General features: G+C 41.5%; 1 protein-coding gene across 8 annotated transcripts in view; it reads right to left on the bottom strand.

Moving 5' to 3' along the window:
* myo9aa (myosin IXAa) overlaps positions 1-14,946 on the bottom strand; it is a 109,581-nt gene that overhangs the window by 16,638 nt on the left and 77,997 nt on the right. For 7 of the 8 annotated variants that reach the window (XM_058400290.1, XM_058400297.1, XM_058400292.1 and 4 more), the window contains 10 exons: positions 14,396-14,517; positions 13,193-13,334; positions 10,620-10,815; positions 8,702-8,821; positions 6,524-6,593; positions 2,777-2,905; positions 2,560-2,599; positions 2,356-2,478; positions 1,384-1,464; positions 1,190-1,300 (listed from right to left, as the gene is read on the bottom strand). In XM_058400290.1, the coding sequence (XP_058256273.1) occupies positions 1,190-1,300; positions 1,384-1,464; positions 2,356-2,478; positions 2,560-2,599; positions 2,777-2,905; positions 6,524-6,593; positions 8,702-8,821; positions 10,620-10,815; positions 13,193-13,334; positions 14,396-14,517 (1,134 nt within the window). The remainder of the gene's footprint in view (positions 1-1,189; positions 1,301-1,383; positions 1,465-2,355; positions 2,479-2,559; positions 2,600-2,776; positions 2,906-6,523; positions 6,594-8,701; positions 8,822-10,619; positions 10,816-13,192; positions 13,335-14,395; positions 14,518-14,946) is intronic. The other variant, XM_058400296.1, reaches the window with a different exon arrangement.

Below are 14,946 nucleotides of genomic sequence, written 5' to 3'. Positions count from 1 at the left end.
AACAATAGAGAGGCTGTGGAGGAGGTCAGACTGCCAAGGTGAGCACACTGTCCAGACATTCAGCAATAAAGGCTACACATCACTCCTGTGCCAGGGGATTTACTGCAGATGAAAACAGTTTAAATCAGTTATTAAGGACTCACGTGGGCACACGGCTGCGGGGCTTTCTCGAAGCAAAATACTTTATCCAAAAAGCAGACTATTAGTCAAAACCTTAATTCGGAATCAAAACAAATTTATAGCATGTGATGGGACAATTAATTTAAATATACACCTCACTGGCCACTTTAATAGGAACACATACACCCCTGCTCCAGGTAATTAAATCATTTAATCATACAGATACAGGTCAAGAGCATCAGTTAATGTTCACACCTGAATCAGAATGAGAACAAAAATGTGACCTGAAGTCTTCAGTAACTCAATAACCACTCTACAAATGCTGTGGATATTGAAAATGTTGACACCTGAAGCAGATGAGCTACAGAAGAAGTCCACATTGAGCTCCATGACTGTTAGCCAAGTACAGGAACGTGTTTTATATTTTAGTAGAGTCATATATTAGTTCCAGTGCATTCAGTTGTAGGCATCTCAGCTACAACTGCCCTGGTGTTAGCAGAGGCAAGAACAAAATGTATAAAGCCTGCAGCTGCCACCAGGGGGGACTACAGACAATGGGTTTGGCAATTTGGGGCAGACGTGGAATTTAATCTTCTGATCACAAGCTCATAATCCTAACCACTTTGTGCCACGATGGCTGTCCGTGTAATAAAGAATCTATGATGCACTTTGTTTGCACAACATTTCTCAACATAAGCACTAAAAAATGAACTTACTTACCTACTTTATCTATGACTAATTTATTGTTAGTTCTATTGTCTTGAAATTACCCCTTTAAAAAAAACACAACCACTATAACGAATTACATTTTTGCCCTTCTGGTACATGATGTAAAACAATGCCAGCATTAATACATACTCATGCTCACTGACCACACCTAGGCACAGAAGACGACAAACTGGAAAGAGTGAATTCATGAGTTCAGCCTTGGATACCACGGTTATGACCGAACACAGGAAATGATCTAAACCTTATACACCCTTCAACAAAGGACGAAAAGTCCATTCCAACTTCCAGAGGTGGATCGGAGAATGTTTCAGGAGCTCTGAGCGTGTTCATGTGTGAATACCTGAAAGGTATATTTGATGCTGTAGCCTGATTGTTTGATGTGAACAGTCTCCAGCATGCCTGTGTAGCGAAGCTGCCTCAGCACCAGGGTGTCGTTAAATCTCAAAGGCAGCTTAAAGGAAGAGAAATAAGGAAAATAAACATCTACTTGTTTTCATGACATCTAGTGGTACTAATGGTACCGGGTGAATATACCTTCTCTGCATTTGATCGGATGCACTTCACAAAGTAGGGCTCAGACTGGCCAAGAGTCTCCATCAGCTTATTAAGAGATGCCTTGAGAAAGAGGGAGAGGGAGGGGAGAAGAGAAAGAGAGAGACATGGAACATAAAACAAATCATTTACGACTCTGACATCATTCACGTTAAACCCTGTGACAGGCTTCATTTAAAGTGTGAGAGTATCTCATGTGTAACATATTCCGGGCCCGTTTTTGATCTAGACTCTGTTGACGGTTTTATAACATGCGCATATGCTTTATTGTAAAGTAACGCACGAGAGCGGTGTAAAGCGAGCTATCGGTGTGGGCTGGTGTGATTTTCTTCCTGCGAGTTGAGACGGAGTTCATCTTGGAGGACAAAATAACTGGGACAACATCATTTACAGCCGGGCCCCACCCTCATCCCCCTGCGTGGCGTGTGTGTGTGTGTGTGTGTCAGTGTCTGTACTAAAGGGAGGAAGGAAGGAAAAGAATCTATTTTGGTGGTCTGGAATTCACTTTCTCTTCTTCCAAATAGAGAGTAATCAGACCCACAACAGGATGTGGGAAGTGAGGTCATCCACACTTTTGTGCAGGCCTGTTGCCAGAGTCTGCGTGACTACACACAGAAACGGGTGTTTACGGCTCTCCGGTGCGTGCCCGCTGAGAACCATCAGAGCAAGAGATCAGAATCCCATGTATTCTTAAACACTACACAGATATGTATGTGACTGATTTACACGCTAAACTGTGGAGTAGCCATAAGATAACGCAGATGAAACCAAAAAAGACCGTCAGAATGTTACTGAATGGAAAAAAACAGACATGATGTAATTATTTTTGCTGAAGCTCATAAATATGGGCGGGGTAGGACAACTGTGGTCAGCCAAGCACTGTGCTGAGAATAACAAGGTGGGTGGAGAGTGAGAGAGAGAGAGAGACAGAGCGCAGGAGAACCTGAAACTAACCTGAAACTGGGCACTGATACTCGGAGGTTTCTTCTTCTTGTGGAGGTGCAGGAGGGACTTGGTGATGCGATCATGTAGGGTCAGGTTGCTCAGGTACTTTAGGGACTTCACGTCCAGCAGGTGCTGTAGTGCACAGAACCAACATGAACAAGATATTCTCACAGCTTTAATTCAAGGAGAAGTCAGTACTCCAGTAATATTCACCTTCGGGAGACTGGGTTTCATTTTGTAGTTTTTGTTCCTCCTGCATACAGGGTAAAAGAAAAAGAAAAAAAAAGTTAAGAGTGACTGTAGACCACTGCTGAGGTACTTAAAGTACTATACAGAAATCAAATCGAGTTTTGTTCATAAATTTTGGCTCAAATTTGTTACCACACGACATTTCCTTTCTGGAGAAAGGCTTTCTCAAAAAGGTTCTTACATCAGAATGCCATGGGCTCTCTCTAGGAGCTTGCTGCTGGCGGAGTTGATGAAGATCCCGTCTTCGTCTGTGATCGAGCTGCCAGAAGACAGTCGACTTTGTCTCCCGGAGCGTCCGTTCCGGCTGTCCCTGATGGGCAAAACGCACACGAGTGAACCCCTCAGGAGCTGAAGCACACGCATTCTCAGAAGACTATATCACTCAGTATCAAAACTGCATGCATATGGGCTCCATGTGTATGACTTAAGCCCATAAGTATCATTAATGAAACACGTAGTTCTGTTGCTGAAAATCTTGACTACAGCTGTTCAGTGTTCTTTTGGCATTTGTGCAGCTTGAGCTATCCAGGGCAACATGATCCAATTAAGATTTACTTTATTGATCCCATAATTCATTCACTCATCTTCAGGAAGCACTGCTCAGAGTCACTCTGGATCTAAAGCCTTGCAGGGAACACCGGGCAGGAAGTCTGCAACCACATGCTTTCGGGAGGAGTGAGGAAACCGGATGACCCAGAGGAGACCCCACATGGTCACACAGGGAGAACAAGCGAATCACCAAACAGACATGACATGAACTCTGGAGCTGTGAAGAGACATGATCCCACCACCAAAACTGTCTTTGCCTAACACTGACGAGATCAGGAAGCGCTCAGTCTGTGGCAGAGGAGTAACTGTGGGTCCAACAACATTGTGATTCTGTTCTAAAAGACTCCACGTCACAGTATGTCTTGAGCTTGTTTGTGCCTTTTATGGAACAGAGGAAGCATGAGATGGAAATCCCTCGACCCGCAATACAGTTCTGTACTTCAATCTGAACTTATTTACAGACAAGTAGAGACACCTCAATGTGTTAAATGGTCCATCCTTTTTCTTCTCGATAGTAGAGACCACACTTAAGAATGTATGGCTATAAAAATGGCTAATATTTTTCTCTTTGAAAGCCTAATGTTCTTCTGAATGACTTTTTCCACAGCTTTACATAAAGGTCATTAAAGGACACCTCTTTTATCTGGACTGATTGCTCGCACTCTACTAAAAGTCAAATCCCTGCGAGAGCTCTGGCCCTGCAAGGTAAAGCCGCTCCTGCTTCCCCGGCTGAACAAACAGAAGCACTTGTAGCTTTTAAGCGGTCGGGACGGTTAACCCTAATCCCAGTAAAAACCATTTAACACAAACCACTTAGGCACGGGCTAAACAGAAAGAAGGAGGGGGAGGAAAAAAAGACAATCCGCTGCAAGTCTTTGTAGTGTCCAGGGAAAGAACAGCTACAGCACATCCATCTCGAGGGGCAGCAGGAGGGCTGTGGCTGCCGAGAGGTTTATTTTGCAGCTGTGTGTGAATTAAACCTGCTCCAGTGGATCTACCACACACAGAGACGGCAAAGGCCCGGGAAAGATAGTTCAGTTTCATGCACAGTAAAAGCAAGTCGCGGGGAACAAGCACAAAATTCCATCGGAGGTGGGACTGTTTTGGGGTTAGTGATTATTTTTGCAAAACAAAATTTAGGTTGTTGGCGCATTTCTAACATTTTTAGAGTAATGTATCGGACACATTTGGCTCAGGAGAAAGCGGATATTAAAGATCTGAGCGCTAAATCAGAGTAGGATTATGCATTTATGTCATTTCATAATGAACAAATAGGATGATTTATCGCTAAAAGCAGACAGGAACAATTTGTTACCAGTGAAATTCAAACTTAGACTTCGCTTTGGCTTGAAAGGCTATAAAAGGGTTTTCTTAATATTCAGCAAAGCTGTAGTCAACTTGTGGAGAAGTCTTTGTGCTTTCTGTAGAGTTACATCCAAAATGCATAAGAAAAAAATGCCAGAGTCCAGAGGTCCAGGCCCAGATGCATTATGACAACAATACTAGCCAGTCCAGTACCTCATGTTGATTTAAACCTCTGGTGCGCACAGACATGCTGCACACAGGGACTGTAAATAATACTGCTTCCATAAAATGATATGAACCAAACCTTCTTGAATAAATAAATTAGCTTGCAGTCTAGATCTATAAATATTCGAAAGACAGGCCACTCCTGTTAATGGCTACAAGAAAAATCTCCACAAACTAACAGAGCTTCTTCAGTTTAAAGCTCATGCATGATGATACCACAAAAAGAATGGTGTATGCTCCTGCTTTTGATCGCTCCAGTTTTCGTTCTAGCGGCCTGTCGAACCCATCATTCAATCCTGCGCTTAAAACTAAGACAAACATCTTTATATTGTGTGCAAAAAAAGTTAAACCATCTTAATAGTTTCAGGCTCCGTGAACCTGGACTGCTTCGCTGCTGTTTATCAGAAGCAGATGCTGCATGGGGCCCGTGCGAGAGCGAATCCTGCTGTAAAGTCAGAGTCGGTGTGTGAGGCTGGTAGGAATTCAGACGCTCTGCTGCGGACAGTAGGTGGTGGTGGGGGGGGGGGGGGGTGATTCAGTGGAGAGCGTGTATCCTCTCGGCTCTGTCCTCTGAGCGAATGCGGAGCTGTGCTTTAACACCACAGGAAGCAGCTGCATGGAGTTTAGTGCTCACTTTGTAACCTAGCCAGCGTGTGCGCTTGCAAATCACATTCAGGGAAAACAAAGGAGCTGTTGTGAACCACTGGCTGAGGACACGGGGGCTAATCCCAAAACCATGGAGTCGTTTAGGATGTATGAAGCAGAGGAGGCATCTCCAGGGTCGCTGCATACTTATCTGTCCTCCTCAAAGGCCAGAAGAGATCTTATCCACACTTCTTCTGAGTCATTTCCGAGCTTTCACTTTTTTTAAATCATTATTTTATTATTTTCATTTAATATTATTGGATTGTATTTCCGTTTTCCAGATTGTTCCAAATTTAATCAGAAATTTCTTTTTTTTTTGCATCCTTGGGCCGTTCATTTATATGGAAAAGTATAATATACATATATACACACACTAGCAGGACAGGCATCAGGGTTACTTATTATTACTTTATTATTTACTTATTATTATATTTTTACAGACCATGTCATCTACGGAGGCAAGGAAGAATGTTTTCATTCTCAGATACGAAAAAGGTGAAAATAGTTCTAGGAAAATCTAAATGAAAGAAAACATAAGGTTCTGTAAAGAAAAGCTTTTGCTTTGCGGGTGGTTGTTTTTTTTTTTTTAATCCTACGAAGCTGGACGTATGGGACACCCTGCATTCATATAAACTGAATAACATATTGGGAGAGTGTCCAGTTTTATTTTAACTCTCTCCAACCCTCTCTCTAACTCTCTTCTACCTTATGAACACAATTATGCTAGTTTTTGTGATATCCTTATTTTAACTTTTAATATATATGCTTGATGATTCATTTGCTCCAGTTGACTGAGTGGAAAGTTATATAATAAATAATTACATTTAAGGTTAATTTTATATCTTCATTTGTTAGCCTATTCTGTAGGAGTGCGCTCATACAGAATTGCTTCTCTGTTATCTTTTAAATTAGGATGAATATATAGTAATGAAATCTATCAGTTGTTAAACCACCATTTACATTTCTGGCATTTGGCAGACTCCCTTATCCAGGGAGACGTACAATTGATTTCATTTTATACAACTGAGCAATTGAGGGTTAAGGGCCTTGCTCAGGGACCCAGCAGTGGCAGCTGGACCTGGGATTCGAACTCACAACCTTCTGATCAGTAGTCCAACACCTTAACCACTAAGCTACCACATCCCCAACCACCCTTCTGCTTGCTCAGTAGGTCAAGTAAAAATATTTCAGTTTAAGTTCTTACCGGTTAGATCTCTCGTTGTTGCTGCCCTGCAGGTCTGAGAGCGGCGTACGAGGAGTCCTCCTGCTCACACCTGAGACAGAAACACACACCACAACTCTTACACACGCTGAGAGATTCCCTCCCTGAACCGACGCACAAACACAAAGCAGATAAGGCGTGAGTATGAGCTTTATGTCCGCGATTATGAATGAGTGGATTGGAAATGAATGGCTTTGTGCTGATGGGACAATTTTACAAAACATGCTTGGAAGACGAGCAGAAGAGAGATGGACGATGGAACAGATCTGTGTCTGCTGTAGCTTGGTATTTAATACACGGAATCGGGTATGCTGGGAATTACAGAGGGTAAATATTATAAAAAAATATACAATAAACAAATCTACTGATAAATATTTTGTATAAAAAACTTTTCCTTTGGAAAGATTTCATACCAATTGCTACCAGTCATATCTGAAAGGACTACAACACTTAGAGATGGGTGTTATAGGAAAAAAATCAACAAGGGGATGGTGTAATGCAATGATATAATGATATAAAGCGGGGTTATAGTTGATTACTTTCCTATAGCAGCTTGTCCTGAAGTGTTTTATTCCTCTTATGGCTCAGCACTTGAACATTTACTGTCAAATACTAAGGAACTTTTAATGTGTTCCACAGATGTGATCAGTTATGCAATCTCTCTTTCTCTAGAGGGTAATAACAGAAAAATGTTACTGAGAAATTAAAAGCTGAAAATCCCTTTCCCATGTCGGAAAACTTAAAGCATTACTTAGCTGACTCTTTGTAAAATATAAAATAAATGTCTCTGTCAAAAAAAAAAAAATAAATAAATAAATAAATAAATAAATAAATAAATAACCATGTCAAATGGTTGATACCCCCCATTTTTGCCATTAAATTGGTTCTGTCCAATTCCCTCCACGAGCTGGCTCTCTATATCACACGACAGTTACCAACTGGGAAGGGTGAAGGCCAACAGGTCTTTTCACTGAGACATGTGAAGCCACTCAACTGCAGCTTATGCTCCATCTCAAAGCAGCGTAAAGCACTCTGAGGAAAACGCTATCCACCAGATTACTATGATTGGCCCATATTATTGTGATTGACATGGGGGGAAAAAAAAAGTCAATCCCACCCAGAGAACACGGTCACTTTTACTCTCTTGGACTTGATCTGAGGACGATAGGTGGAACCTGGGAGCGAGCCAAAAAGTTACAGAAAACATTTTGTAAAAAGATTTATTATTAGTCTTATGTTATGTGGCGTCATGTTCTTAATGAGTCCCTGAATGAGCTATTATAGAAATGATAAGTTAGTAGAATTAGCACATTGTGATCTGTAGCACTACTGTCAGAGCTGCTGTAATAGAAAAATTAAATGACACCCACTGACCAATCAGATTCGAGGATGTAACAGCGGCGCTATGATACAAAATCTACCTTATGTCTGGTGAATGTATATTAGAACACATAAACAAAAAAAAAAGTCATAAACCTTATACCAGTTATATAATATTATATAATGGTTTAAAATAAAAAATAATAATGTGCTGGTAACATGCATTGAAGATGGTGACTGAAATGGTGCCAAGTATGAGAGCAGGCCGAGCCCATCGGGCATGAAGCAGGAGATGGGCTCGTACTTCGCCTTGGAGCTGTAGAGGTTAGCCATGTGCCATTGGAGAGGTTTGCCGGCCATGCTGAACCAACACTTGCACCCGCGCACACACACCCACACCCACATACCCACCCACACACACAGATGGCTGTTAGTGACAGAGAGAGAGAGAGACACATGCTGGCATGGATGCGTCATCTGACATCATGCAAGAATGCGCACAGACACAAAGACAGGTGCAGGACCAAAGGGCTTAGACAAGAAGGGACACAGCTGGATAAGAAACTTAACGGAGAGGCATTCGCTGTTTCACTCGCATCAGAAAATAACCCCTCTGAATGAATGACTCTATGTAAATGCTGTTGATTTATCGACTCTGATAATGTAGATAGTATGTCAAGGAGGAAGCGGTGTGATGAAACGTCTTATCTCAGTGCTTTTAAAACGACCCTCACCATTTGACATCTGTCAGTTTGGCTAAGTTTTAGCTAGTGCCCCTTAAACGCCTTGGCCCCCGGGTGCATGGAGTGAGGAGATGGAATAGTGGAAAGACAGCCTTACTGTACTTCTCCTCCTTGCACCTCTGCAGGATCTCTAAGCTTCTCTGATGCACAGGGTGATGCAGAAAGCTAAAACTATCCACACTTTTCAAAACTGCACATGGAGCGACAGCATCATGCCCTTGGGAAGCACAAAAAAAAAAAAAAACAGAGAGAGAGAGGAGAGATGGAGAGATACAGAAGAGACAGATTAAACAGGGATGTGCAATTTACTAGAGAATAATCTGCAAAGGTTCAAATAGAAAGAAAGAGAGAGAGAGAGAGAGAGAGAGAGAGAGAGAGGCACAGAAACTGCATATACCTAAGCATTCAGGCATTTTTCCTTACTGGTGCACTCACCGTCCCTTTCTCCTAAGCATCCTCGTAACCTAGCCGCTATTTCAGTGAGAATGTCGTCACCTTTAATTATCTCTCTTTCCTCTGCCCCCTCTCTTCTCCAGGAAGATGAAGTATTGTCTTTGAAAGCAGTTTCCTTAAATTAAATACTGGACCATTTATCTCTGGAGAAACACACAGCTCATTCATAAAGCAGTGATGGTGGAGGAGTTCTGTGTGTATATATATATTCTAAGGTGAAAAGGTTGGGTAATTGGGGCGTCTAAGAGGGTGAGAAACATTACGCATTTAAGCGAAACCCTGCAGACTTCTGCAGTCAATCAGGCGGCCTCCCTTACTTCTAGCGCTCGGCTAAGTATGAAAGATTTTCTGGGTGAAGTAAGAGGATTCAAAGCTGCCCAGAGCGGTAAGCTTATACTTGCAGTACAGTAAAAGGGAGAAAATGCTAAAGAAGATCTAAAAATAGAAGAAAAAGGTTAAAGATGCTATATGCAGGACCACTAAGCAAGTGCAGAAGCTGAGCTCACTCACCTCACCCACTCACCTCACCCACTCACCCACACCCACTCCCACTCACCCACACCCACACCCACCCCCCCCAAAGAATCACAATATATACATAACTATGCTATGGTCATAGCTGACATACTGAGGGTTCTTATGTGGAATTATAAATATTACAAGCTTTTGTTACTGTATAATAAACCCAAAGATCCAGATTAATACAGTGATAATCCAAATCTAATCATAAACTATGTATTTGTAGTAAAATAAAAAATAAAAATAAAAGATTATACACACTCAAGCTAGTGGTGGGCAAAAACAGACAACATTTTCAACAAAGGTTCATAAACTGAAAGAAATTATTGTTCCCTGTACATCAACATAAAAAAAAAACATAGTGGCTATAAACAGTTGCTTTGTCACTAGATATAATTTTCACTCTTGAAGTTAATGAGAAAGAAATACAGCTCGTCACAGAGAAAGTGCAAAGCTCTGTTCTGGAGACTCTCCTGTGTGGGAAAACCATTCAGTTACAAAGCACTGAAAACATGCACCGATGTTTCTTCTTACAGGAAGTCCTGAAAATGTTAATGAAACAACTCGGGGGAACAAAAAAAAAAAAAACAAGCATAAAGCATGAGACGGTTGTGCAAAAGTAATGCATGAATAGATTCATTATACATCAACCCAAGACGATGATTTCCTATCAGCGTTCCTGATCTTAATTTTATTCATGTGAATCCGAGCGACACTCAGCTGCTCTGTTGTCGAAAACTATGCCTAATTCATGCTCGTAGGAAAATGGCGTATTTGTTATGGTGGGGTTTTTTTCCCTTTCTTTCTTTTTTTTATTTTATATGCTGCAATTGCTGAGAGCTACAACAAGCACAGTTTCGAAAACACTCTAATGTGTATATTCTATAAATATCTCATGAATCCTGCTCTTCCACATGCCACTAATTCTAGAGAGAAAAGGTGTCACTCACTGTGTCGCTATTCTAAATGCTTTAAAAGAGTATTATATGATATCTGTTTGTTCCTGCTCACAGTGCGTCCTTGGAAACTAAAGAAAAACTCACCACTCTTCTTCTCGGTGTGTCTCTTCCCTGCCTCCCTGAAGGCCACCACAGCTCTGCAGTAAGCCCGCAGCACGGCCCAGCGGAAGGTGGCCACCGGGTCGATGCCGATCAGGCCGCCGATGAAGGCGTTTCTGCTGCTCTTCAACAGAGCTACGATGTCCGGCCGCATGTGGTCCGTGTTCTTCTCCCTGAAATCCTGAGTGTGGAGGAAGAGAGAAACTTGCTGAACGAACCCTTGAAGCTTAATTTTTTGTGATTTATTCTCCTATATGAAAATATATTGGCATATAGTGACATAAAATATGGATGCTGCTATAGGAAAATAATCAACAATAGGATAGTGTGATCTTCCAAAGATGATTCTTTTCTAAAAATGTATTTTTATTTTGTTTTATTTCTCTTATTTGGGCAAAGAAAATGAAATAAATTAATAAATGCATTTGATCATACTGCTGAGAAAACACACAAAGCCACACACTGATCACACAGAACATTATAAGCATAGCATTATGAGCAGTGACAGGTGAGGTGAATAACACTGATGATCTCCTCATCATGGCACCTGTTAGTGGGTGGGATATATCAGGCAGCAAGTGAACATTTCATCCTCAAAGTTGATGTGTTAGAAGCAGGAAAAATGGACAAGTGTATGGATTTGAGCGAGTTTGACGAAGGGCCAAATTGTGATGGCTAGACCACTGGATCAGAGCATCTCCAAAACTGCAGCTCTTGTGGGGTGTTCCCGGTCTGCAGTGGTCAGTATCTATCAAAAGTGGTCCAAGGAACATTGGTGAATCGGCGACAGGGTTATGGGTGGCCAAGGCTCATTGATGCACGTGGGGAGTGAAGGCTGGCCCGTGTGATCCGATTCAACAGACGAGCTACTGTTAGTCAAACTGCTGAAGAAGTTAATGCTGGTTCTGATAGAAAGGTGTCAGAATACACAGTGCAGGATGGGTCAGGGCTGTTTTGACAGCAAAAGGTGGACCAACACAATATTAGGCAGGTGGTCATAATGTTATGCCTGATTATGCCATACACAGTAAAGCATTCTTAACATTAGGGCATCCAAGTGTGAAGACTTCGAAAAAAGTACTGAATAACTGAATGTGCCATCTGTGACAAAACCAGGAATAAATCCTGTATTGAGCAACAAAGATAAAACTAGATAACATCACTCATGTGAATCTAATAACATGATTCAACGGAATTGACACCGTACCTGAACCACTGCATAACCAAAACCAAAAACATCATGCGGTTCAGAGCAAACATCTCAACAGCACGAACAGTTTTCTCTAATCTCTCTGCTGAGATCCATTCCATTTTAATGATGTTTCTTTTTCACAATACAACAGACTAAACAAAAACAGACGTGAACGCTCTCAATGATTAAACAAGTTTAAACACTGTTAATGATTACAGTCAGTACAGAGCAGAATATCTGTGTGTGTGTGTGTGTGTGTGTGTGTGTGTGTGTGCGCGTCTAGACCAAATAGTCTTTTAATTAATAAGACACATTCCGGCAGTGTGATGAAGCTCCCGGGTCCAGGTCCGGCCATTTCTCCTCTGTTTAAAGTAAATTGACGAGAGATTCCTCGGAATACCTGCAGGCCGCTCATTTGTTCTCAAATGTGTGATTTGTGAATAAGCATAAAAATGACTTCCCATAGACTCCAACAACGCGAAGCATGGGACAACAAAATTGCTTACAGAAACGCTAACATACACTCTAGTGCAATGATGTAATATTTTCCAGCAGGGCTTATTATTTCCACCTTATGGTAAGATCTGGGTAAAGAATAAAAACGTGATCTTGTTACACGGCTGGGATTATTTTACTGTTCTGAGCTCCTTTGAGCATTATGAAGAGTTACGACAGGCTGTGCATACTCTTTGAAATTCTGATAATCATTTCCTTAAGTGCATCATGTATGTAAGTACATTAACATGTCTTTATTTTCAGGTGAATGAACAATGGTGATTATCGTTGTTAGTCCAGAAAGCTATTAACTCTGGATATTTGCTTTGACCTGTGTAAGCCAGATGGCTCCTGACATCGCCTGGAACGCCACTTCCTCAAAAATGAGTGCTATGCATACATGTGGTGTAACATCAAGTTAAATCTTAGGTGCAGACTAAATAATCTAGTGTTCGGTTCTTAAACCTCATCCTTACGTACAAGTTCTAGAAAGGATGTTGAATACCACAACAAACTGTTTTTCCCACCGAAACCAGTACCATTTCTCTGGATTTTCTCGATTAGTAAAGAGTTCTGAATGTAAGGCTAGAATTCGATTTGATATACAGCTCACAACATCACAAAATGCGAAAGTTTGAACATTTCTGTGCATAAAACTGCTAAATATTTGAAAGTTCATCTTAGAAACCTGATAAACAGAGATTATTTTGTATCTGATGTCCTATCTGGTGGATGTCTAATGTCCACGACCACCAATAACATCTATAATATTTTATTACATTTATACACTTTAATAAAGGTTTAATCACCGCCCAGTGTAACGTGTGAGAATTCAGAACATGACAGTCATGTTAATGAGCGTCGCTCTCACCTTCACGCCGTACTTGACCTTCCCGGCATAGTGCTTGATGATGAAGGCCGGCTCCATGACGGCAGGAAACTCGATGTAGCTGTTTCCCTCGTGTTGCCGCTTGAACTTGTCCAACAGCGTCTGGTTGGTGGCCTGCGGGAAGCTGTGATGGAACAGAGGAACAGCTTTTAAGTCAAATAAGCAGAAACAAATTCCATATTTCTTTCATGTGGGAAATTATTTTAAATAATATTAATAATAATGATAATGATAAGAGGAAACTAACAAACTGCGCACACACACACGAGAGGCAGCATGGAATACTGGGGCTGAAAAGTACCAGTCTGGGATTATGTGAATAGGCTGCTTGGCAATGATGACATATTAGAACGAGTGCATTAATATAAACCTTGTGATTTGTCTTACAGCTGGAACGAGCTGCAGATATAGAAAATTTATCAACACTTTGAATAATCATCACTAGTGAACGAACTGAAATGATCAGTTGTCAAAATTGAACAGAAAGCAAGTCGGTGATATATCGTTATATCCAACAGCTATCCTTATAAGGACACTGGTGCCATGCTGCACGTTTTAGATCATTTTGTCAAGGTCCATAAGAAACTGTGGGTTTCAACAGTTCCAAAGCAAAGCTAAGCCTCAAGTTGGCCTTTCAAATCCACACACATTTTAACTGGAAAAATACGGAGCAACAACAACGCACAAGAAAACATAAATAAGCTCAAAGCCCTGAAGGTTGGAAGAAGGAAAAAGACAAAGCTGTGAATGAACCTGGCTGAGCTGAGTGTTATATCATTGATTATTAGTAAGTGTTTATGCTAATCATGAAGAGGTCAGGAGAGAATGGAGAACAGAATGAAAAGGAATGAAATGATCAACATGCCCTGTTCCTTTAACCTTCAGGGGAACGAGAACTGCTGCCAACACTTCCACAGAAAAGCAACAGCTCCAGGAAGAGGAAGAATGTGCCATGAGACTTGAACTATGAAAACCAGCGAGTCCTATTTCAAGGTATTTTAAGAGGTTTCCCTTGATCGTTAGAACAATAAAAACAGGGGACGCAGAAATGACAGCTTCTTTTCTTAACAGTGAGTCTGCTCAGGTTTCAAAGCACAACTGACATGACACCAGGACATGTTTTATTTTTTCCTTCATGTCACGGAGCACACTTGTTCAGTAAAGACGCTCTTTTCCGTCACTCACTTGCACTCCTCGTCCAGTAGGTGGAGCAGCGCTGTGGGTTTCTTGCTGATGAGGTTGATGCAGCCGGTGTTGTCGATGTAATCTATGTTATGCCAGGTGATGCCCTCTGCCCTGTACTCTTCCTGAGGGGAGAAACACAATAACATTAACACGCCTTTTAAACACACACTCGTTCGATGTGAGGCACCGAACTGGACAGAGGTTCTAGAGTTTTGATTCGGAGCTCATGCTGAAAACAAAGCAACAGCACACGGAGTCACAGATGCACAAATCATGCTGCGCTGTCCCACTAGGTGATTTCTGTTCTTCGTATAAACGGATTATTTCATCGAAATGAACAGTTATTTTGTTTTTACTACAACGTGTTATGCTTCCACATGACTCCACCCGAGCCGAGGAATTTCTTTCATCTCTGGACAGCGGCCAGGGCAACAGAAAAACAGGCCACCTAAGTGTTTTTAAGTGTTTTCATGACCACGACTGAAGAAACGTTCCTGAATCTGACCACGGTCTCTGCGGTTTAATAATATGAAAGGCATGCTTAGCATCCC

The sequence above is a fragment of the Hemibagrus wyckioides genome, linkage group LG10 (genome assembly GCF_019097595.1).
Source record: "Hemibagrus wyckioides isolate EC202008001 linkage group LG10, SWU_Hwy_1.0, whole genome shotgun sequence".
Lineage (NCBI taxonomy): Eukaryota > Metazoa > Chordata > Actinopteri > Siluriformes > Bagridae > Hemibagrus > Hemibagrus wyckioides.
This window is presented reverse-complemented; position numbering and strand designations above follow the sequence as displayed.